At 34.5% G+C, this 26,556-nt stretch overlaps 2 protein-coding genes across 2 annotated transcripts; both read left to right on the top strand.

The window, feature by feature from the left end:
* The first annotated feature begins 471 nt into the window (after positions 1 to 471).
* On the top strand, positions 472 to 2,217 carry LOC18426246 (aspartic proteinase CDR1). The gene has a single exon (XM_006832904.2). It carries the CDS (start codon positions 472 to 474, stop codon positions 2,116 to 2,118), a length of 1,647 nt encoding a protein of 548 aa, XP_006832967.2. The 3' UTR covers positions 2,119 to 2,217.
* A 6,298-nt stretch (positions 2,218 to 8,515) lies between these two features.
* On the top strand, positions 8,516 to 10,169 carry LOC18426245 (aspartic proteinase CDR1). The gene has a single exon (XM_006832903.3). It carries the CDS (start codon positions 8,604 to 8,606, stop codon positions 10,014 to 10,016), a length of 1,413 nt encoding a protein of 470 aa, XP_006832966.3. The 5' UTR covers positions 8,516 to 8,603; the 3' UTR covers positions 10,017 to 10,169.
* The last annotated feature ends 16,387 nt before the right edge of the window (positions 10,170 to 26,556 follow it).

Here is a 26,556-nt window from a genome sequence, read left to right as displayed (position 1 = left end):
ATTCCTCTCTCTCAAACTTGGAATTGTAATTTTGGAACTCTACACAATTTTTTTTATATTATTTCAAAATTATCCTTAATATAACTTTCTCAAAATATCCCTTACCTTTAAATCTAATGTCCAAAATACCTTTGAACATAATCAAGCTTACTTCTAATCATTCAGTGGGGAAGACCGGCCCCTACCTGTTTTTCAGATGGATCAGGGAGTTAGCTTTTTTGAAAATGTCAATGGGTGGTGTCAACAAGATTGAAAACCACATAACAAGATATAAGGGTGCTACCACCACGAATCAAACCATTTACTAACTCAAACAAACTTGCCACCAGAAATTTAAAATGGTGATATCACCTGTCAAATTACCTAGAACTGTGTTAATAAAAGTAATTATGCACATGCACGCTTTGAGTAAACGAAAGGGAATGCATACATGCACACACTAGAAAGAAAGTGAACTACATACGGACACACATGAGGGAAGACATACACATGAGGGAAGACATTGAAATTAGCAAACGATTAAAGCATAAAGCTGTCAGTTTACCTATTCTTAGCAACGGTACACCAGTAATAGCTGTATTATATAGTCAAGAGTCCCTCAAGAGAACCACACATCTCCTCTTCATGGAACTCATGGCAGCCCTAAGGGCCCTCAGTCTCTGTGTCCTTCTGTTCTCTCTCCCTGTGTGCTCTCTCTCAAGACCCCTCTCTCATTTCAGCCCTTCGTCATCATTTAAGGTAGCCCTCATACACCGTGACTCTCCCTACTCCCCCATACATGACCCCTCGGCCTCGCCCTCCGACATCTTTAAGCTCTCTGCACAACGCTCCCTCTCTCGCCTCCGACACCATCGATCGGTTCTCACCGGCAAATCCTCACCATCAAAATTGGACTCGGAGGTTATGGCGGGTCCCTCTGAGTACCTCATGAGAGTCGGGATGGGGACCCCTGCAGAGCCATACTGGCTTATTGTTGACACGGGGAGCGACCTAACTTGGACTCAATGCCTTCCTTGTTCCAATTGCTTTGAGCAAAAGGCACCGATTTTCGACCCCAAATCATCTTCGACATACCGCTCCCTTAAGTGCTCCTCAACCCTCTGCCAAGACCTTAAGAGTGACAACAAATGTGGTGGCTCATCATGCCCATATAACTATGCATATGTCGACACCTCGAGAACCAGTGGCATACTTTCGACTGAAACTTTCACCTTTGAAACCCCTAAATCCACCTTATCATCCCTTAAACTTACCATTAGTGCTAATCCCAGTTCCAGTCCCACGACAACTACTAGTGCTGATCCCACAAAAACTAGCACTAGTGTCACTTTTAGTACTGATCGTGGCAATGGTGCCAAAATCAACGGGCTTGGGTTCGGGTGTGGCTCCTCAAATAGCGGCTTTGGCGCAAATGGCGAGGCTGGTCTAGTCGGGCTCGGAGGTGGTCCCTTGTCTCTAATCTCTCAATTAGGGAGCTCAATTTCAAACAAATTCTCGTATTGCCTCTCCTCTAGGCTTGATAAGAACGCGACAGGCGTGTTGAACTTTGGCGAGAATGCCGATATCTCAGGCTTGAACGTCTCGAGCACACCAATAATTAATTTCGAGGAGTCTCCAACCTTCTATTTCTTGAATCTATCAGACATTAGTGTCGGTAATAAGAGGCTAGGCATTCCTCCAGGGACGTTTGATCCAACCCCATCAGGAAACAGTGGGTTCGTCATAGATTCAGGAACCAGTTTGACTTTCCTGCCCAATGATGCCTATCTAAAACTGCTCGGCGAATTCAAAGATGTTACCGATTCTCCGACTATCCCTAATCCTCCGAGTCCGTTTGAGATATGCTACAAAGTGCCGGATTCCAGTACGATCACCGGATTTCCAGATATTACATTCCACTTTTCCGGCGATGCCGACTGGAAGGTGGGAGCAAGTAATATTTTTTATCCATTGCATGAGGATGTGCTCTGCTTGAGCATTGTGTCACCAGGAGACGATGGTGATGGTGATGATATTCTTTACATTTTCGGAAATTGGCAGCAGCAAAATATGGTGGTAGAGTATGATCTTGGGGAGAAGAAATTGTCCTTTGCACCTGCTGATTGTAGCCAGTTATGATTTAGGGTTTTTTTGCTGATCTTTCATGGATATTTTCCCTTCATTGTAAAATGGTAGATCTTGAAAAGTTTATTATGGGAAGAAATAACATGCAGTACCTTTTTTAGGGAAGATTTCATATGATATGAACATTTTTTTGATGGATTATTATCACGGTTTTGTTCCATATATACTTTTTTATCACGCCAAGAGTGATCCATAAATCACGACTTTGGAATCACCCGAGTCGGACCGGATAACGGGTTGGCGATTTCAGGGCAACAAACCCTAAAATTACCGAATTATGCAAAAAACAAAAAAACCCTAAACTGACCTAATTGTCCCTTGATTTCAAGTTTTTAAAATTTTTTATTTTTTAATTTTTTTTTAAAATATAGTCCGATCCATCTCTGGAATTATAAGAGTGAATTCGAACCGGACTCTGGACCCTAACAAATTAGAGCACCATTCCCATTTTTGAAACACGAGGCATGAAGAATACACACTTAACTTAGTAAGGTTTTAGAAACACCAGTAGAAGCATGAAGAATACACACTTAACTTAGTAAGGTGTGGTCGTAATTTATGAGTCTTCATTTGCAATACATGCTTTTTTCTTTTTTTCTTTCTTCATTTGCAATAAATGCATGCGTGCATACAAATCGTATGACATTGGAAAGATATTAAAATTTAGACAGAGTGAGATCACCATTTGGAGCGTTCTCATGTTCTGGTGGGCTCACTCTCTTGCGTTACCGTCCAATCAACAAGTGGACGATGATGATCTTCAAGATCTTTGGGAATCCATGGTCCGGATGATTATAGATGCTTTTGTAATGTCATATACGTGTGAGTTTACGATGTTTACAACCACAGTTTTAAAAAGCATTTTGGGAACCCAGATTGCTCATCCAAAGTTTTTATTCACATCAGCAATTTGGATTACAAAACCGATCTTCAAAAAAAATAAAAAAATGTGGTACCGGTTCTGATAGATTCACTGACAGAACCGACTGATTCCAATTGTTTTATGGGGGAACTTGCCGACTCTGACCGATTCATTGACATAACCGGTTGATTCCTGTTGTTTTATGAGGGAACTTGCCGATTTCCAATATTTAGCGGGAACCGATTCACCCGAGATCGACGCTATTTTAAACCTTCTTTACAACGGTAAAGAGTAGGGTTTTACCATGATGAATATCACTACGTTAGCATTGTGATTACAAGTGTCATCATCGTCCAACCGATGGAGTGATGGTGGAGGAGGGAGAGGGGATGTATGACTGAATTAGTGACGTGCTGTGGGACTCACTGTCCATCACCGTCCCAATGATCATGTGGACCATATAAAAAATCTCTAAAAGAGTAAACTAACTAACACAGGTTTAATCGCAAAAGTGTCGCTCCATTTAAGGAGTTTTTTTAATGGGAAATTTACGTGCAAACCTACATAAAGTTTTGAAATTAAAGGATGGTCAATATTGAATTAAAGGATGTTCTATATTTTTGGACATTTTATGGTAAGGTCTAAAAAAAACTTAGCCTTGTTTTTCTTGCTAATTTACTCCTGGCTTGCAAGTCCCACATTTGTGCGGTCTAAAGACCTAAGAGTACGTTTGCTTCGTGCATAAATATTTTTCAAGAAATATTTACATATCTAACACTATTGTGTACCATATAAAAATATATAAAAAAAATATTTTCAATTATTTGAAATAACCAAGTTATCCCTGTCAGTTTTTAGGGGTATTTCGGTCATTTTATATTTTCAAAAATATTTTTAAATTATGCTCCCTGTTTTTTAGTACACAATCTAAAATTTTATTATGATCCAATTTCTTATAGAATATAGTATAAATATGTATAAATGTTGTATATATAATATATATAATATAATACATGTATTGTATTATAAATATAATATAAATTGGATTTTATAAAATAGTTTAGCTTCGGTATGCAAAAATTCCCCGGGGAATATTTCTCACCTCATGAGGGGTGGTTTCATTTGACCATTTTTGGCCCTTTCATGATAAAATATTTTACCATGGTAAAATATTTGCATATGCATTTGGAACGAACCAAATGTGTGAAACAAAATTTACATATATATATATTTTCTGAAAAATATTTACGCACGAACCAAACGTACCCTAAGGGGCCGTTTGGATACCTGGAAATCTATTGTATATTACTGACGAAATACATTACCTGCAAATTGATTGTTATTGTTTGGTAAGTATTTAGATGCAACCTGGGAATTACATTGCTACTGTTTGGCTATGTTTGAAAGAAATATGGGAAATACATTATCAATATTTTACCAACACTTACTTATAAACTATTATTTCTTTCATTTTTGTCACAAAATTCCACTGAAATGCAGAATTAAAGTTATCATAACACCATTCCAAAAATATTTTCTAATAATAACAACATCACCATTCTAAAAAGATTTTTTAATAATAACTTGTACCATTCTAAAGTCATCATCACACCATTTCCTACTTATTTTGCATGCCTCGGGCACTTACAAGGAATCACATGTCTTCTAACATGATTAGTCTTTGGTTTCAATATGATAAGTCATTGGAATAATATGATTGGAATAACATATTTTTATTGTGATAAGCCTTATTTTTATTAAATTTTTATAGATACCAAATTCAAAATCTTACAAGTTAAAAAATGGGAAGAAGTTTGATTAGTAAACTAAAAGATTTGGTAGTTGCAGTAGAAAATTTTGAGGCATTGGACGACACTAAAGAGGTAGGGCTTATCCACATCAAAATAACTGGTTAAAGAGAGGTAGAGGACCGTATGCAAACCAGTTATTAGTGCTCGAGAGAGAAGGCACAGGCTTAGAGAGGGAGGGAAAGACGGAGGACCGGGCTTAAAGAGGGAGAGAGCATCTTATGCTCTTATTAGGGCTCAAGAGCGCTGGCTTAGAGAGTGAGAGATCACCTATGCAAACCAGTTACTATGGCTCAAGGAGAGAAAGTAGTGCTTACCAGTGAAAAGAGAAGCGTGGCTTTGAAAAGTTCTTCAAACGAGTTTGAGAGAAGGATTGGGGGTTCAAGAGCTCTGGCTTAGAGAGGGAGGGACCACCTATGTTATTATGGCTTACAAGCTTTGGAAAGTTACTCAAACGAGTTTAAGAGAAGATAGCGGGTTGGCGTGTTTGGGTGGTCCAAACCTATCCTTTCGAATATCCCAAAACACAAGCTTGTTTTAGGGTAATAATCAAATTATGAAACAATTACAGATTTAATTTCAAACTACGTTAAAAAAACACAAGATCAAATTATGAAACAATTACAGATTTAATTTCAAACTACCGTTAAAAAAACACATTATGTTGAGTTGGAATCATAGTTAGTAAATTGCCATTTAATTGGCGATTTTTTCAAAAAATCGGCATTTTTATAAAAACAGCTTTAAACGGAGATTTTTGGAAGAGGTCTGAAAAATTAGCGTACTTTTCTTAAAAACGTTTAAAATGCACTTTTTTAATAATACGTTTTAAATCTGGCCAAAAAATTGCATCTTTTTTACCTATAATTTTTTTTTTTTAAATGTTTTTTTTTTCATGCTTTGTGTATTGCAGCCATTGCTACTTTCATGCCTTTGAAAAAAAATATTATTTTAAAAAAACCTAAAATAGGAATTTTTATCCCCACTATGTTCTTCGAAGCCACAGTTGCATATTGAAGGTATGATTTTTTTTTCCCTTTTTTTAAAAAAATTAAACAAATAGATGCAGATATCAGTGTTATTATGGAAAATTATTGTGTGAATAAAATATTGTTTATAGCAAATCATTTTGTAAAGTAATATATTGTGCAAAGAAAATCATATACATGCATATTTATGTGATTATTTGTGATAATTGTTTTTATTAAAATACTGTTTATGGCACAAATTAGAGCTCAAAACATAGTCTTTTACTAATGAATAAGAAATAGAGACTGCAACTACATGACAAAGTAATCAATAGTTTGCTTTTGATTATTTGATAACAAAGATAAACAATATAGTGTAAATTGTAAACTTAAAGGAGCAAGAAATTGTACATATAGGATTACTCCCCAAACCTAATCCTTTTGCTCTGCTTGTTGTTTCCTCGAGAAAATGGAAAACCCTCTACCTTTTCTCCCTCTGAAAATCAGTTAAGACATCTTGACAAATCAATATAGTTAAAGCGTTCTCTCAAACAACATCCAAATCAGAGAAAAAAGCCATCTTCAAACTATCTCAAATCGGCATCCCATCTTTCTTTTCTCTTTCTAAAAATCAGTTATAGCCTTTTCCATTAGGGTTTGTGAAGCCTATGGCCTTTTCTTTTTTTTTCTTCTTCCTTCTTCTATCTCTATAAACCCTGGTTATGAGCCCAACCCATTTTGTATCTTCCTTCTTCCTCCTCTCTCTAAACAGTAACCTTCTTCTTATCTTCCTTCTTCCTCCTCTCTCTAATCCGTAAACAGGGAGCTGTGAAACCCAAATTTCTACAGGCCTCTTTTCAAGTAAAGAAAAACATAAAACGCTAACCATAGCTATGGTATGACCATAGTGACCATCATACTATAGTTAAATGCTTGTAATGAGAAAACAAAAATCATATATTTTATTTGTACCTGCTAAGTAGGTGTGATGTTAAAGTATTTAATGAATAAATTTATATAGTATATTTGTTTTTGGTATGTAATGGGTATATTTATATGGTACAATTTTTTTTGGTATATACTAGTTAATTATGTATTCAATATTGGAGGATTGCATTAAAATCACGAGGCATCTAAATTAATTGACTTAATTATATTAGTCTAGTAAAGTTTTATAGATGAATTAGTTATTGATGGCTTTGACATAATTTTTATTTTTTAGAATTTTAAAATTTTTAATATTATAAATTTATCCAATTTTTTTACTCTGATTTTTTTAGCCTAATCCGATATATTAACAATATCTTTATATGAAGTATTTTTGTTGATCCGCATTTTTTACCCGATTTTTTCATCCACCTTTTTAAAATAAAAACGATTTGTGTTCGATTTTATGGTGAGTCGATTTATTGATAGTCCCCGACTTGCTAACTATGGTTGGAATTGTTGCAAATAAGTAGAATATTAAGTAATTCATCTGTTATGGATATTTTGATCAATGTAATTATTTTTTTTTCTTTTTGTTTTTAAGTGGTTCGAAAATAAATCGTTTGAACCCGCCAAAAACCAAATCATTTTGCCGTTGGTCAATTGGAAGCAACTTTTGAAATACCGAAGCACAGTTTTTTAAGTTTAGGGCATTCAAAAGAGTAATTTCTAACCAAGGTCAAATGACATTAGAGGAGCTCAAAAACTTTGAACCTCACTGTAAGACATCCTAAAATATGGACCATTCTTATGTATCCAAACTTATTTTGCGTCTTTACTTTTTCCTTTATGAGTAAAATTACCTAATTTACGTTTGGATCCACAAGTTCAGTAATTTGACTGCAGGGTCATACTCTCTCTATTTTTGCCCATGATTCTATATTTCAAACATTGAAGCGATTAGGAGTACTTTCTAACCAAGGGTAAATGACATTAGAGGAGCTAAAAAACTTTGAACCTCACAATAAGATATCCTAATATATGGATCGTTATTTTGTATCCAAACTTATTTTGCGTCTTTACTTTTTTTTTTAGGGGTAAAATTATCAAAATCACATTTGGATCCATACCTTCTGGAATTTAACTGCGAGGTCCTACTCTCTCTATATTTCCCATGGGTTTGAACGGCTTATATTCTAAGTCAAGATTGAAAAATAAAATAAAAATCAATGAATATTGACCTCACAGTAAAAGTACCGAAATTATAGACCGAAACGTAAATTGGTAATTTTACCAAGTACACACAGTAAAACACGTTATCTAAAAGTACATTCCAAAGATGTCCTCAAATTTTGCAAATTAACCCAGGCACAGATACTTGTACTTGGTCATGGCAAATTAACGCATGGATTAACAGATCATGCCGATTGAGATTTCAAAGGAAAATCAAGGATAAATATCACAGTTTCCCCATAAGACACTATGCAAAGATAACAATTGTAGAAAATGGCAGAATTTCCTTTTCAAGGAAAGATATGGAGGTATAAAAGCTTTTTCAAAATAAAGAGTCTACTAAATGCAAATATTACTAAATGAGAGAGAGAATTATCTATGTAAAAAGTTCCCTAAATAGGTACTAAAAAATGTTTCATAAATGGAGAGAATCATGGAGAGAGATCTCTTAAATTTAGTGAAACTGCCATAGCTACTAAAACAATTTCATAAATGGAGAGAATCATGAGAGTGAAATCTCTCAATTATAGTGAAAATTCCAGTTTAATGGAGAGGAAGAAGATTACTCAATTATTAGAGGCCTCACAAAATCAATGTGTTGAAAACTTACCAATTTTTCAGGCAAGGCACACTACTATATCTTCTCTCTCTCTAAACCCTCAAGGCCTACATCTCTCAGTCATGGAGCCAATGATGATTCTAAGAACCCTCTATCTCTCTCTTCTCGTTCTCTCTCTCCCCATGTCCTCTCTCTCTAGACACATCTCCACTTCCAACCCATCTTCATTCAAGGTGGCCCTCATCCATCGCGACTCTCCTTTCTCCCCCCTGTATGATCACTCTGCCTCTCCCTCCGACCTCCTTCAGCGTTCTGCACAACGTTCCATCTCCCGCCTACGCCACATGAGCTTGGTTCTCGCTGCCGAGTCTTCGCCATCAAAGCTTCAATCGACGGTGAAGGCAGGTCCTAATGAGTTCCTCATGAAGGTCGGGGTCGGGACTCCGGTGAACAGTTTCTGGCTTATTGCCGACACGGGGAGCGACTTAAGTTGGATTCAGTGCCTCCCTTGTGAACGCTGTTTTAACCAATCAGTCCCAATTTTCGACCCCAAATCGTCTTCCACATATCAACAACTAGCTTGTTCTTCCCCCCAGTGCCAAGCCCTTGCGATGGATGCGGGGTGCTATGGTGAATATTGCCAGTACTCCATGTCATATGGCGATGGATCGAGCACCAGTGGCCCACTTTTATCTGAAACCTTCATCTTCGAAACCCCGGAATCCACCATTTCCGACATTATTTCCTCGACCACCAGTGCTAAACAGACTACCGTTCATGGAACCAGTGCCAAAATCAAGCGACTTGCGTTCGGGTGTGGCACTTCAAACGCCGGGTCCTTTGGCAATGATAATGAGCAAGGCCTGGTTGGGCTTGGAGGCGGACCCTTATCCCTAATCTCACAATTAGGGCGGTCGATTTCAAACAAATTCTCGTACTGCCTACCATCAAGGCTCGACGAGAATGTGACCAGTGTGTTGAATTTCGGCGAGAATGCCGATATCCAGGCGTCTGATGTTTCAAGCACACAATTGATTCAGCTCGAAGGTAACCCTACCTTCTTTCTATTGAATCTAACAGGCATCAGCGTCGGGTCCAAGAGGCTAGACATACCTCCACTTTACTTTGATCCAACCCAAAATGGAGAACCGTTCCTGATAGATTCAGGCACCTCTCTGACTATCCTGGGGCCTGATGTTTACGATAAACTGGCCGACGAAGTCGAGAAAGCGATCGATCTTCCAAAGACTGATCCTCCCAGGCCATTTAGTCTTTGTTTCGAGGTCCCTGATTCCGGTAATATTACCGGACTACTGAATATTACGTTCCACTTTTCAGGTAACGCCGACTGGATAAATGGGCCAGAGAATTCATTTATTCCCCTAGATGATGGACATATGATTTGCTTGGGAATACTAGGTGCTTCTCAGGGTATGTCCATTTTAGGAAATTGGGCTCAGCAAAATAGGGTGGTGGAGTATGATGTTGGAAAGCGAATGCTTTCCTTTGCACCTGCTCGTTGTGGCGAGGTTTAGGGTTTAGGCCTTTTGTTCGGTTTCATCGTATATTTTTCCATTTACTGTAAAAAGGAGAGCTTGCATGTCCATGCAATCCCTTCTAAGGAAGAAATAAGATGCTAATCCATTTTGTGAAAAATAAATAAAATGAAATCCTCAACTTTATAAGATCTTATATGATTGGTTACATCTACTGTGGAAATTTGAGATTGATATTTTTGAGAATGATATTAGTCATTTTTTTCAAAAAAGGAAAAATATCTCCATACCCCCTATTTTTAGATTTCATTTCACAATTGACTCAATATTTTAAAAGATATATTGGGGCATAAAAATTGTAGATTTTATTTCTTCTGACCTTGAGTTAATTTAATTTAGGCCAAACAAATCTAAAATGACATGTCTTTTCTAAAAGTCATCCTCTCTTTCTAAATCTCTCTCCCTTCACGTTTTCTCTCTCCCCATCTGCCAAACCCACATTTTCTCTCTTCTCTCTCCCCATCTGGCAAACCCCTCTCTGTATTTCTTACATTTTCTCTCCTCGTGTCTCACTCTCTCTCTTTCCAAACCCACATTTTCTCTCTCTCCATCGGCTAAACCCCTTTCCGTATTTCCCCCATTTTCTCTGTCTCTCACTCTCTCTCTTCCCCGTGCTCCTCCAACTCTTTCTCTCTCCCTGTGATCGACAAATTTTTCCCCCATTTTCTCTACCCGTGAAAGGTGTGTTTTAGTAACCTTTGAAAGCTTAGAGAATGTCTTTTGAGAACCATATCTATAACTAAAAATATTTATTGATGTCCATTGAAGCTTTGTGCTCTCTTTGTGGAGAGAAAAAGAATGGGAAATATGGAAAGAGAGAAGACATAGGGTTTTAAGTTTGGCGGGATTGGGTTTAAAAAAAATATGTCTTTTTCACATTTGTTTAGGTTAAAAAATAGGTTTAAAATGCTTAGGAGGTCAGAAGATATCTTTTGAAACATTGGGTTTATCAATAAATGAAACCTAAAAATAAGAGATATGGAGATATTTTCCCTTCTAAAAATATTAATGAAAATAAATTTTTTTTGTTTTGTTATTATTTTATTTTAATTTTCACTTGAAAGCATTAAGGGAGGATACATGTCTAGTATGTAAGTATGATCATAGATAGTACGCTTGTGTTTTCACATGCAGCTATATGCAATGATGTATCATTATGTATATACAAAATATAATATTATACATCATTAGTATCATCATATTTGCACATGCATACATACAATAATTGGGATAAGGCTTGGATGATATTTGCACATGCATACATACAATTATGCTCCCAAAGGAGTATATTGTTAGGGATGGTGGCAACGGGTCGGGTTCGGCTGGACCCCAGCCCTTGACCCAAATAGTATTTGGGTCCAGGTTTTGGACCCGTACCTGAACCGTCAGGTCCAAGAATTAGACACATACCCGTACTTGTTGGGTCCGGCATCTATCCTATCGTGCCTCGGGTCTGGTTGGGTCTATTGCTAACCTCACTATGAGCTTCTTTTTGTTTTTTTTTTTCTCCATTTTTTTACCATCGTATATCCATAACAAGGTCACAATCACCTGTCATTAGATTTCAAGCCAAGCGAATAGGGCTTGAAGTATTTTATCTCCAATAATTTACAGGTGCCGATCGGATCCAACTGGACTCGGACCCAAATAGTGTTCGGGTCCAGTTTTGGACCCAGAACTTGTTGAAAAACTTGAGGGAACAGATGGACCCACTCCTAGGATTAGGGGCAATGTCTTGAGACTACTATCGATTGCAAAGATCAGGCTTTTACCAGAACTGTGAGAACTCTGTAGATTTCTGTGTCCCTCTCCATGGTCATGAAACCCTTCTTAAAGAGGGATGGAAGAGGTTGTTCTCCAACATTCGCTTCCTCCTGAAATCTCTGAGAAAACGTGACCCTGTAATCTTGGGAAGTGGGTGGTTACTTTCTAATCGTTAGATAATGACACTTTCTCTCTCTAAAAAGCCTCCTTTTTTTAGTGATAAGCATTAAATTATAAGAGAAAAAAATATTGCATGTTTAAAGGCCCCATGGCCACACACACGTACCAACATTTCCCAATTAGCCATGAAGACCAGATATATTGAAATATCATAAAGTCTTTAATACTATTGAATTTAACATTTATGTGCATATATTTGTCATGAGGCTTTCAAGCAAGTGCGGTTATACATCTTATAACAAAAATATCCAAAGTCATGTCATGGTTTTTCATGCTAATTCGGTTTTTCCTCTCATGACCAAGACATCAAAAAATATCACATTGGGGAGTTCCCGACTTAAATATTTCTAAGTCCTAGCAAAGCTACATGTTTTGATAATATTTCTGCTCCCAGTCCCTTTGTTAAAGGGTCTGCAATCATATATGAAGATGGCAAATAACTTACAGTTATTTCATTCTTTCCAATAATATCATAAATATAATGATAATCAATTTCAATGTGCTTACCCTTGGAACTATAAGCTTCATTTCTAATTGATAAAATAGCAGCCTGATTATCACAAAAATTTTTAACAAGTCCATCGGTTATATCCAGCTTCAAATCATTTATAAAGCATTTAATTCAAACAGCATAAGTTCTAGCAATGCTACAAGTAATATACTCGGCTTCCATAGTATATCGTGCTACATAACCATGTTTCTTACTAGACTAAGAAACACATCCACCTCCAAAGAAGAATACAATTCCTGAGGTTGATTTTGTATCATCTGGGTCTCTTGCAAAATCTGCATCAGAGCACCTAGTAACCTCTAAGTTGTCAGCTTGGAAGCACAACTTGTAATTTTTAGTTTTCTGAATATATCTTAGTATCTTTTTTACAGCTTGCCAATGAGCCGTCCCATGATTACTCTGAAATCTACTTACAAGACCATATGCATGACTCAAATCAGGTCTTGTACACAATATGGCATAATTTATGCATCCTACAGCTTGAGCATATAGAATTCTTTCCATTTCAGCTTTGTCACTATCATTTAATGGACACATTTTCTTTGATAATTTCAAGCCTTTACAAATAGGTGTACCTATGGACTTACAATTTTCCATATTAAATCTCTTTAAAACACTTTCTAAATAATTTTTTTGAGATAAACATAGAAGTCTTGAAGTTCTATATCTTGTTATCTTAATGCCCAATACATATGAGGCTTCTCCCATATCTTTCATTTCAAAATGGGAACTTAACCATGATTTGGTATGGTTAATCATGTCAATATCATTACTGGCTATCAAAATATCATCAACATATAGTAACAATATAACAAAATTGCTTTCATTATTCCAGACATATACACAATGGTCTAACCTATTGGCTATATAACCAATTTCAGTGATTGCATTATGAAAAGTAAAGTACCATTGCCCAGAAGACTCTTTTAGACCATATAAAGATTTCTTAAGTTTATATATTTTGTCTTCTTGGCCTTTAATTAAATATCTTTCTGGTTGTTTCATGTATATATCTTCTTTTAATTCTCTATTTAAAAAAGCTGTTTTGACATCCATCTGAAATAATTCTAGATCATAATATGCAACTAATGTAAGGATGATCCTAATAAATAAAAATTTTGCTACTGGAGAATAAGTTTCTACATAATCTATGCCCTCCCTTTGGGTAAATCCTTTAGCTACCAACCTAGCATTATATTTATCAATGGATTCATTTGCATTAAGTTTTTTTTTTAGGACCCATTTGCAACCGATGGCTTTTCTATCTTTAGGGAGGTCAACCAACTCCCAGACTTGATTTCTTTTAATTGAATTAAGTTCATCATCCATGGCTTGAGTCCACTCAGCTGAGTCATGTGAGCTAATAGCTTCACTGTAGCTACGAGGTTCATCTAATGTATCATCACTCATTGAAGAGTAATTATCTTCATTCATAAATACATAAAATTCTTCTAAAGTCGTAGGTAGGGCTCTAGTTCGTTTTGGCCTATCTGATATACTTGATTCAATTGAATCATTATCACCAAATGTAGAGGCAGTTTGAGAAACAGGGTCTTCTAGACCCTTATCTTTATTAATTTCATGTAAGTCAATAGGATTATTTAAAATATTTTCATCATCTATATTTTCTTCTGAAATGAGCATCACGACTCTCTACTAATGATCTAGTATCATGATTATAGAATTTATACCCCTTAGAATTTTTTGAATAGCTTATAAAAGAGCATTTTATAGTTTTACTTTGTAATTTATCTCTATTTTGTGGTGGTATAAGCACATGTGCCCAAGAACCTCAAACTTTCAATAAAGTAAGGTCAGGTTTCTTACCTGTCCATAATTCATATAGGGTCAAGTCTATAGATTTAGTTGGAATACGATTAATGATATATATTGCAGTGTTGAGAGCCTCACCCCAAAAATGAGGTGATAAATTTGAATGGCTCATCATGGACCTAGTTGTTTGGTGAATTATACCATACTCCTTACAAAATTTAGAAAATAAGGCGGAGTAATATTCACCTCCCTTATCTATTCGAAGAATTTTCATATGTTTACCTAACTGATTTTCTACCTCAGTTTTATATTCTTTAAATGTTTCTAATACATCTAATTTCTTACTAATTAGGTATACATATCCATAACGTGGATAATCATCTATAAATGTTAGGAAATATTCCATACTTCTATGTGTTTTCACATTTAATGAACCACATATATCAGAGTGAACAATACTAAGTAGTTCACTAGATATTTTCCCTTTAGGAAAAGGCTTTTTAGTTAATTTACCAGAAATACATGGCTCGCATGTTTGGAATACAATATCTCCTAAATTAGGGAGCAAGCCTCTTTTAACCATTTGATTCATTTTGTCTTTATTTATATATCCTAATATTAAGTGCCATAAATATGGATAATCCATACACATAAAAGCATAAAAAGAAGCATCCATATAACCAGAAAATGATGAACTTTCATTAATATTCAGTCGGTACAAATTGTCAACTTTAATATCGTACACCAAAGCTCTAAAATGCTTCACAATGGTAACCCGATTAAACCTGAACCTTATTTCATAACATTTGTCATCTAGCCTTGGGACAGAAGTCAAATTGCGCCTCATATTGGGCGCATACAATGTATCAGTCAATAAGAGATTTGTTCATCCTGGTAAACATAGCTTGAAAGTACCAACACCTAGTACATTACAGTAGGTGTCATTTCTCATATAAATCCACTGGTTACCGACTGTAATCTCTTTCAATTCTGTGAATCCATCCTTGGTCCTCGAGATATGTCGAGTAGAGGCTGAGTTGACCCACCAATTTCTCAGGTCATGATCGACAATTATCGATTATAAGACTACGCAGATCAAGTCATTTCTCTTATTTTGATTATTTCGAATAGGGTCGTTGTTTTGATTCCTATTTTTATTTTTCAGCTTAAGACAATTAAACTTGATGTGCTCAATTTCTTTACAATAAAAATAGGTCTTCTCAACCTTATTCTTTTGATTTTTAAAATTTCTCATCATTCCCTTATACCTATTATTTTTCTGATAATTGAAAGATTTCTTGAGGATCTGAGAAGTTGAACTTTGGGCAAAGTGGAGCTCATTTGACTTCTTCATCATTCTTCTCTCAGCTTCAATACTAAGAGGCATGGGAAGATTTAACATGGTTATCCCTTGTGCACAATGGTTCAATGCAATTACAACAGACTCCCAAGATGGAGGGATTGTTAAGGACAATAGACACTTGCATACGATCAGGGATTGGATTCTTTGCTGTAGCAAGGTCCTTTACAAGCACTGTCATTTTATTGATATGCTCGATCACTGAGTCCGTTCCTTTCATTTTGCAATTGTATTTTTTTTAATAACAATTGTACATGGATCTCAGAAGTGGTCCCATACTTTTCAGATAGGGCATCTATCATACTTTGAGTTGTGGTGTAATCCTCAAAGACTCTAATTAAATCATCTTTCATAAAGCTCAACGTAGTAGTTCTAGCTACTTTGTCATCTTTTAACCATTTTTCAAGTCGCCTTCTGGCTTGACCATTGGCATTAGGCTCTAAAACCGGTGGTTCTGTTTCTAGGATATAATCTACCCTATCTTGAAAAAGAATATATCCATTTTTACTTTTCCACATAGAAAAATTAGTCCCGTTGAGTTTTTCAAGTTTGGATAATTCTGACATGACTAGCTTAGATGCCATTTTAAATTTTTAGATAATACCTAAAAGTTCAAAAACAAATTTAATTGTGTTTAAGAAAAGGTTGTCTGCTAACTAAATCAATAAGTTTGCCAACTCTCAATGAGCTGCAACTTCAAAGAAAAATTTTCCCGAACAGTTTATGTTCGTACTACTGTGATGCAACAAAAAATTAATAAAGTAAGGCAACAACTATTTTTATGTCAAATCTTGCATAAGAATAATTTTCATTAAATATGTGAATATGTCTTAGCACAAGATAAAGAGTCTACAATAATATTTGATATTTTTCAAAAAACAATTATGACATTGCATAAACACAAAAAAAAAAAAATCACAAAATCAAGATCATGAAATTTTTTTAACTTAAAGAGATCAAAGCATAGGATAATTATGTAATGCAGTGACAATTATTATGCAAATAAAATATGTCGAAAATCCCTAAATTATAGGTCACAAAAAAAGATAAAATAAATAAATACATACAATTGATATGTAAGCCTTTACTCCAATAGAATTGGCGCGTGCATAATAAGATTAAAAAAAAATATGCACTAATTTTCGGCAACGAAAAGATGGAAGAAAGAAGATGCCAACAGCCTGCTTTTCAGCAGTCCACGGTCAGTAAAAAAGTATATAACAATATGTAAATTTAGATGCTCAGCTACCGTGCATAGAGTACAAGAAAATTTTTAGACAGTCTTTACAAATTACTATTATTATTATTATTAATTTTATTAGAAAATAGAGAGAAGAATTATTTGCCTTATTTTCTATTATTTGACCGTGGGCTCAAGTATGTATTGTATCAGCAACTTGATCTTATATAGAGAGAAAATAACTGCACAACTTGTTCCTACTCTAGAGAGAGCCTAATATTGAGGCGTAGGGAGAGAACCTAATATTGAGGAGTATGCTAAGTCCAGATAACTCTTCTGCAATAACCTTAAACTTATTTTCTCTCTCTTCCAATTCTTTTGATGATTCTTCTAGTGTCTCTATCTCTTTAATTTTCTCTACAAAAGATTAAATAGAGGATTTATCCGAGTACACTATGATCACGTAAGGCAAACGCAATCTACAGAGAGAAAATATGGCAAAATAATTTACGGAGAGAAAATATTCCAGAACTAACAATACCAGGAAAAACAAACACTGAATCGTAAATGAGGAGCAGTAAATTAATAGAGAAAAATTCATAAAAAATAAATAAATAAATAAATTCAGACTATTAAATTTAAGGTTAGAAAAAATTTACAACAAGATATACGTGAATGATAAAGCACAATATCAAAGTTACTGTAAACTAAACTCAGGAAAAAAATAAGATATAAACTACCAAAAAAAATTGAGACCTGTAGATTATGAGCCCACCACACTTCCACAACCTGCTCTGATACCAATGTTAAAAAACTTGAGGGAAGAGATGGACCCACTCTTAGGATTAGGGGCAGTGTCTTGAGACTATAGATCGTAAAGATCAGGCTTTTACCAGAACTGTGAGAACTCTGTAAATTTCTGTGTCCCTCTTCATGGCCATGAAACCCTTCTTAAAGAGGGATGGAGGAGGTTGTTCTCCAACGTTCGACTTCCTCCTGAAATCTCCAATAAAACATGGACCTGTAATCCTGGGAAGTAGGTGGTTACTTTCTAGCCGTTAAATAATGATACTTTCTCTCTCTAAGAAGGCTATCTTTTTTAGTGATAAGTATTAAATTATAAGAGAGAGAAATATTGCATGTTTAAGGCCCCATGGCCACACACACGTATTAACAGAACCGACCCACTAGGCATAAATGTTGGACCCATACCTAGACCCGTGTCGGGTATACCCGATGGATCCTAGGTCAGGTCTAGATCCATTTCCACCCCTATATATTGTACATCTACTCCGTCTGGTTGATGCAAATAAGCTTATTTTGCATATCATAAATCTTTTGATATGAGCATCATCACTACAGAGAGGGAGGGAGAGAGAGAGATAATATATAGGATTGATAGTATGCAACGGTTTTTTAGTAATATAAGAAAACAATATTAAAAAACTATATTAGGGTCATTTGTTTGATCCAAATGTTTAAATATGCATTATTTTCATTCTAATAAACAATTGTGAAAGAGAACATTTTAAAACACAATCTAGAAAGTATTTTCTCAATCTAATTAACATAAGGCTTCCATTTTGGTGAGACACTTAGATCTAGACCTTAGAATGTTCTTTTTCTTTTCAAAATTTTTATATAGCTCTATAATGATTAAATTAACAATGTTAAAAAAGAAAAATATTGATTTTGAATTCATAAAGGCTTAGATCTTAAAATTCACCAAATGGACGGTCTAGATTAATTGTTGGAAGGAACTCATTTTAACCATATATATGGTATAAATTGAGTCATACAAATACCACAATTATGGTTTTCTAGAAGTGTGGTTTCATTATATTCCAATGACATGGTGATAAGAGATTAATTATTAAGATGAAGAGTGTGTGTGTGTGCAACATTTTTTGTCATATATATATATATATAGGAAAAGTCTTCCCAACGCCCATAGGCGAAAATGAACAGTGATTTCACGTATGCTCATCAACGTCCAAAGTTCATCGCATGGTCACGATTGTCCGGTAGTGTTTCAATTACCATTTTGTTTAACTATCCAAAATTCATCCCTTAATTGAGATCATTCTGATTTTTAGAAAAAAAATGAAAAATGAAACGCTACCAAACAACTGTGACCGTGTGATGAACTTTAAACGTTGATGAGCATAGGCAAAATCACTATTCATTTTCGCCTATAGGCGTTGTGTGTATCTATATATATGGAAAATACTACACAGTGCCTATAGGCGAAAATGAATAGTGATTTCGCCTATGCTCATCACCGTCCAAAGTTCATCGCACGTTCACAGTTATCTTGTAGCGTTTTAATTTTCAATTTTTTCTATAAATTCAAATTACTTGAAATTTGGAGCGTGTGTACATCTTAATGAGGCGCACCTAATAACAGTATGAAAAAAAAAATTTACAAAATATAAATTGGCCAAAATACTATATATAGGAAAACACTTCCCATCGCATATAGGCGAAAATGAATAATGATTTTGCCTACCGTCATCACCATCCAAATTTCATCGTAAGGTCACAGTTATCCAGTAATGTTTTATTTTTTATTTATTTTTTTTATAAATCCAAATTACTTGAAATTTGGAGCGTGTGTACATATTAGTGAGGCACACATAATAAAAATATGAAAAAAATAATTCGCATAATATAAATTGACCAAAATACCTCCGTAAATTTTAGGGGGTTATCAGGATTTAAAGAGATAAGTTAGGGCCTTATCCTCCATTTCCTAGATCTATTCTCATCAAATCTTTAAATAAAGAAAATATATATTTTACTTTCTATTTTAGTATATATAATCCTTATTTCTTGGATCAAATAATCTTGATTCAAAGATTTACTAAATATTTCAAATACTCAACTTTGTAAGTTGGCTATACCCAAAAGATAACCCAGCAAACAAAGACGTAACTATCACCCAATCTTAGAGAACAAGTTAGTCCGGGTATGCCACCTTTTGGTGGCCACACATAGGCCGCACCCAATCCCACATGTTCTAAATTAGGCCCCTATATTTATGGAGGGTCCTATATAATTTTAGAAAATATTTTATTTTGTATTTAAAATTTTTAAATCTTATATTTAAAATATTAGAAAATTAATTTCTCTTAATTCATAAATCCAAATGATCAATTTATATTTTGTAAATTATTTTTTTCATATTTTTATTAATGGCGCCTGACTAAGATGTACACACACTTCAAACACTATCGAAAAACTGTGACCGCACAATGAAGTTTGGATGGTGATGAGGGTAGGCAAAATCACTGTTCATTTTCACCTATAGGTGTTTTATACTATATTCCACACATATATATATATATATATATATATATATATATATATATATATATATATATATAAGCCCAACGACCCATATTGAAACTGAGCCGATCTGACGGTCACAACCTCATTTAGTATTTTAAATTTAAATTTTTTCTATAAATCCAAATAATTTGATATTTTAGGCGTATATTTTTTGAAAATAGGAAAATCTAACAAAAATATAAAAAAAAAATTTCATGAAATAAATTAACCAAAATACCTCTGAAACATTTTGGGGATACTTTGGTCAATTTAATTTTTACGAATTATTTTTAAAATATTTTTATTAAGTGCGCCTTGATGATAAGAATACATGTCTAGAATTTCAAATTATTTGGATTCATAAAAAAAACATTGAAATTCAATTTGAGCATTGGGCTCATATATTCATATGAGCTAGTGGGCTAATCTCATATATATATGTTGTCAGCCCACGGGCCGATCTGATGATCACAACCTCATTTTGTGTTTGAATTTTAATTTTTTATACAAAAGCAAATAACTTGAAATTTTAAACATTCACTCTTCTCATTAAGTGCACCTAATAAAAATATTTAAAAAATAATTCGTAATAAATAATGACCAAAATACCCCCAAAATATTTCAAAGGTATTTTGGTCAATTTATGTTTTGTAAATTGGTTTTTTGATATTTTTACTAGATTAAACTATTTTTGAAGAACACACATCTAAAATTTCATGCTATTTGGATTTATAAAAAAAAAATTAAAATTCAAATACTAAATGAGATCGTAATCATCAGATCTCATATTCCATATGGGCCATTGGGCTCATATGAATTCATATGTTCATATGAGCTAGTGCGCTAATATCAGCATTTTCTATGGAAAAAGCTGGGATTAGCCCACTAGCTCATATGAACATATGAGCCCAACGACCCAGACTGAATCTGGTTTGATCTGACGATTAAGGATGTTTGGTAGTGTTTGAATCTTTTTTTTTTTTTCTACAAATCTAAATCACTTAAAATTTTAAGAGTACATGAAAGAAAGACCTACGTGATCTTTTACCGGGGAATACCTTTTTTTTTTTTTACCCCCTTTTTTTTGGCAAAAGTTAAATTACAAGTGGTCTTTATTACAATAAGATAAATTTCAAAATAAAATCAACATAACAATAAAACCAAGATCTTAACAACTTGATGTCATTGAAACAACTATGCATTATGCTTGAGAATAAATGATAATATTGCAAGAAACAAAAGGAAGAGTATCGAAGATTACATCAATCGGGCTTATTACAACCCACATCGAGTAACCACCATTCGATGGCGTGAGATTAATGATCAACCTTCAATCTCAACCGAGAAAGTAAGTTTAGGCCAAGCCACACCAATATAACATAAACACCTTTGATCACAAACTTAAACTCTATGTGAATTCTCTTAGCAACCTAGTTTGAAAGAGATGGATTATCTTTTTGATAAAACCCTAAAACCCCCAACGATAAATCCATAGTTGAGAGATAAGAGAGAGAAGAACTCCATAACCTAAACCCCTAGGTTCTTTCATAATGTGGGAGAGAGGGATCACTGATGAGAGAGCAGCGCGTGCCCCCTTTTACTTTCATTAGAGATAGAAGCTTTTCTTAAGAGAGAAAAAAATTCAAAGTGGGGCATGCTCCTTTGTGGGACATGAGAGAGAAAGATGGGAATTAGGTACAAGAGATAAAGTCTAGAGATTTTTGGGTAGAGACAATCCATTTTTATAGGCTTTGAATAAGATTAGGGTTTTTTAGGGTTTTCCTTAGCTTGCCTCTTCTTGTGAGATTGAATATGAACCATTGATTTTGGGTGATTTGTGGGGTGAGAGATTTGAGTCATCCATTCTATAGATGGGCCATCAATATTATGGAAGGTGCATAAACCATTATCCCCCTTTCCTAAATCATTTTCTCATCAATAGAAATTAAATAAATTAAATCTAATCAAAATATTGTGCGTACTATAAAATAGCACAAGTCTACTCAATCTTTCAACAAAATCTTTCAAAGATATATCAAGTCAATATTTAGTCAATATCTTCCAACCATATGGCCACATGCCATATCACCAAAAAGTAGGAAAGAGAATAAAGGTGGGGCATGCCACCCAAGGGAGGTACTCATGAGCCCCACCTTTTAGAAATATGGTGGGCCTCTGTGCACAATGAGCCACCATGATATTTTTATATATTTAAAATTAATAAAAGGATTTTAGAATATTATTTGAATATTTAAACCATTGTAAAATCAATATCTTTAATTTTACAAATTCAAAAATTATAAATAAAATATCCAGGGGTTCATAAAAATTCAAATAATAATCCTAAAATAATTTTCATCATAAAAAAAATACAATTAAATTAATTTGATGGGAAAATGATTCATATAGTTTAGGAATCAACAATCATGGAGCACTCCATCTTCAACTGCGAACTACAGATCACACCTGCTTTATTAGACCGACCCAGTGTTTTTCATAACCCACAGTCCAAGCAGGGGCTCATTAGCAGGTCACCAAAGTCCGATCGATGAGTCAAGGGGTCGCAATCCCAGTCTATGGATTTTCGTTCCTCCGCTAGAGACGAGTCAAGGTCACCTAGACTTGATGCGACCACAGCTCCTATGGTGGATAGGGGTATCTCTTGCATATGCATACGCTACACTCTAAAAGGTGGATTTCTTGCTTTTCCGAACGATCTATCGATATGCATGCCATGTGATGGCACATGGATGAGCCTTTGGCCCCCATCTCTGTAGGCCACCATCACACATAAAGGTCACACAGTCCCTCGGCTCACTCATCCAGGCATATTCTCTGACTTCATCAAGGGCTAACCCATTAGAACCCTTCTCGATTTGTTCTTTATGCCCAGGTAACATGGGTTTTTCTCAACCGACTGGCCTAGATCGTCAAGCACAGCCCCGTATCAGCAAACATCGTTTGCTTAGTATGATCCACGAGGGACCGCACTCCCACTGAGTTCATGTTCTACTAAATCATTTCATTTTACAAGCACTCATAAGGCATTTAAAGGCCATATAAATCCAACTTTACCCACTTGGCCTTTGAATGCATTATATTATCTCTTTCTCACTTTTTCTCATTCCCATCTCTCTCTCCCAATTACAATCTCTCTTAAGTATTCTTACTGATTCTATCAATACATTAATCATGGCTTTCGCTATCAATCCTTTCACAAAAGGATTTATAGAAACAACACCTTTTTCTCTTTGTTACTCGGAGCTCATCCCAAAAGTGGTCATAGCTCATATTTTACATCGCATCGCGAATCATGGAGCGGTTGTCGCAATTGAACATCACGTACCCTCATGGCATGGGATCATATGTTCATGGGCTCAAAAGATTTTTTTAGATAAGCTGCTCCATTTTGTAACCATACAACCAGCACCACATATTTGAGTTCTATGGGTGAATAACATTATAGTCTGTTGTTTTATCTGGCATATCAAATAGTAGCAGTTGCTCCCATTGGAATATTTAGTTTATCTATATCTCTATCTTTCTTAATCTCGCCTCATTCTTCAAGTGATAAAAATAATGGATTTATATGCTTGGAGTTCTTATGGAATCGTGACTCCTTTTACATGCATATCGTCGTCGTGCTGTCGTAAAAAATTCTTACTACCTCACAACACATGAGGTGAAAGTTAAGTCGATTAAGAAATTTCTTAATTCATATGGTATCCTCGATCACCAAACAGCACACCACGTACTCGGCCTCCATGGTAGACAATTTCGTCATATCTTGTTTCTTTGATTTCTAAGAAACTGCACCCCCTCCAAGTATGAACACATATCCAGATATAGACTCGCATCATCTGAATCCGTGAGATAACTTGCACCTGTATATATGAATATCCAAGCAGCTAAAAAGATGGGACTGTAGCAGCTCCTACTCAATTATTGCACATACAACATATATATTTTCAATATTCTTATGCATATATCATGAGGTACCATATCAAGTCTCATGCAATATGTAATTCAATACTCGTTGGTTTCACAATATGCAAAAACCTTCATGAACCACAAAGGTTTAGCCACACTAGACATCCTGGTAATAAATTCATACAAACCAAGTTTTCTAATCAACACAACATGTGTCAAGGAAGCTTAGCATGATGACATTCCTACAACATTCCCTATGGATCAAAGTTTTAGGTAATTGAGGATTTTAAATAACTAGAAACATAGGTCAAAGCATATAGGTATTTTTTAAAAAAGTGCATGATAGTTTTTCTCCCACTATTATAAATACCTTCCAGACACAATGTTTCTCCCACTATACATATATGCATCCACAAGCAATAGTTATATAATAGTATGACAATTTAAAATGATTTTCATATAGACCTAATGGAACTTGCAAGACTATATGGTTTTCTCAAAACCATATTCATAGACTAAGGCTTTTCTCAAATCTTGCAATTTAATTTTAAAATACATGCTTAGCCTTCATAAATCATTTTACCGCGTTCACCTTTAATTTCCTACCAAGTCAAGTACATGACTACAAAAACAAATCATATATACCATCTCATAATTTTATCCAAAATAAAGCATGACTAAATAATATTTATTAAAGTCTTAACAAAATACTTCCTTTTTGGCAATTATGAAAAATTTATTAAGAGATCATCATCACATGCAACACATCATATTATAGACATTATTGAGAGGATGGTCACCAAGATCGAGTTTCACCAGAACACCCTTGGTGCTTACATATTTGAATGAGTCACACTCATCTCTCGTGTTTCATCCTTAAGGGTCAAAGCCCTTGATCAAATCAGATCTCCATGTGTATCACTACCTTAAGTAGTATATACTGAAGTACAAGGAGGCACAAAAATATAAGGTAATCAAAATCGCCTCTTTCAAATTTGTTAGCACTTATCACTTAATGTTCATATATATTCATAAAACAATTAGCCAAAATATAACCAAAGCATATTAAAAAAAGTTATTGAATCATCTTTCCCTATATGACCTCACTCTGTAATATGTGATAGATTTCATACCTCAAAACCGTGTAGTGTAGTACTTAGGCTTTCTTGATTCATCGTTTTTACTTGTTTGACAAGCTTTTGTGATCTTAGACGTGCACGCAACTGATGGAGAATATATTGGTCATCAGTTTCACATGTCACAAAGTGTCCATCTCTTCAGCACTTGGATTCTCCTGTCTTACACCGTGAAGAAAATCTCTTCATCACATTATTTCAAATATCACAATTTCGATTCTCCCACTGATCTTTAGCATTTTTATGCTACCACCAAGTCTCTCTATATATCCCTTCATTATAAAAAAACCAATATACTTTTATAGGTATTGTGTTTCTTCTTTTTTCTACTATTTCCAGATCGAGTACTCTTCACATAGAGTGTCTTATCTTACCAACTCTGTATTACATCTCTCTGAAGTTGTACTACAATAAACTATACTCATGACACACTATAAAACCTTTTTAAATGAGCCTTAAAGGTCTCCATAATTAGGAATTCAAGGATATGCCTTAACATGCCACATCTTTTAACTTATTGTAACATAGAATATGAGCATCCCATGATAAAAATATTATATCTGTCAACTCATAAAAATTTTATCTCCGAATCCTTTTGAGTATTGAAATAGACTAAAAAATATAAAATAATGCTCAGTTTCATCTCTAAATCTTACCATATAGTGAGTCTTCATTTCAATGACATTTACGTCATAATGCAACTTTCTTAGCAGAAAATCAAATTGAGCACCTCTCAATAAAAAATTGTTTCTCTCAATTCTCAAAGAATTTCTTCCTGAAATCTTTAATGTTGAAAACTAGACTCAAAATTAAATCACAACATCATAGTTTGAATCCCAAATAATATTTTTCTTCAGAGAAATAAATAAGTGACATTCACATCACAAAATAAATCATACTGCAGAATTCTAAGATGAACACTATTAGTAAAATTGTCTTTTCTCTCTATTCTCATGGAGTTTTTATTTCAAACTAACTTTGTTTGAAATTAGACACATAATGATAACACATATATTTCCATAAGCCGCATATGACTTTGTTAAGTATGCTTGATAAATATAGATATTTATGTCTCAATGAAGAACATACCAAATTGTAGAAAATTCAGGATAACCTCTCTTCAATCCAAAATTTTTATTCCACACTTCCCGTAGATATTTCTCTTTCAAATAATATTTATTAGAAATAGACTTAGAATGAAAGTTTAAAAATTTAGCGTGGACCATAAAACATTCTGTTGAATATAGAAACAAAATCATGACTTCCAAGTCATGGAAATAGTTTTCATTGTACAAAATAGCACTTGCATACCCTTTAATAAATTAATCATATCTTTCAAACCACAAGGAATTTCT

The sequence above is a fragment of the Amborella trichopoda genome, chromosome 1 (assembly GCF_054954075.1).
Source record: "Amborella trichopoda isolate Santa Cruz 75 chromosome 1, AtrichopodaSantaCruz75HAP2 v2.0, whole genome shotgun sequence".
NCBI classification, from domain to species: Eukaryota; Viridiplantae; Streptophyta; class Magnoliopsida; order Amborellales; family Amborellaceae; genus Amborella; species Amborella trichopoda.
The sequence above is the reverse complement of the archived record's forward strand: the minus strand, read 5'-3'. Positions and strand labels throughout refer to the sequence as shown.

What these genes read in the sequence shown, in the direction of transcription:
- LOC18426246 (XM_006832904.2), top strand. Translation starts at nt 472, where the DNA reads ATGAGGGAAGACATACACATGAGGGAAGACATTGAAATTAGCAAACGA.
- LOC18426245 (XM_006832903.3), top strand. Translation starts at nt 8,604, where the DNA reads ATGGAGCCAATGATGATTCTAAGAACCCTCTATCTCTCTCTTCTCGTT.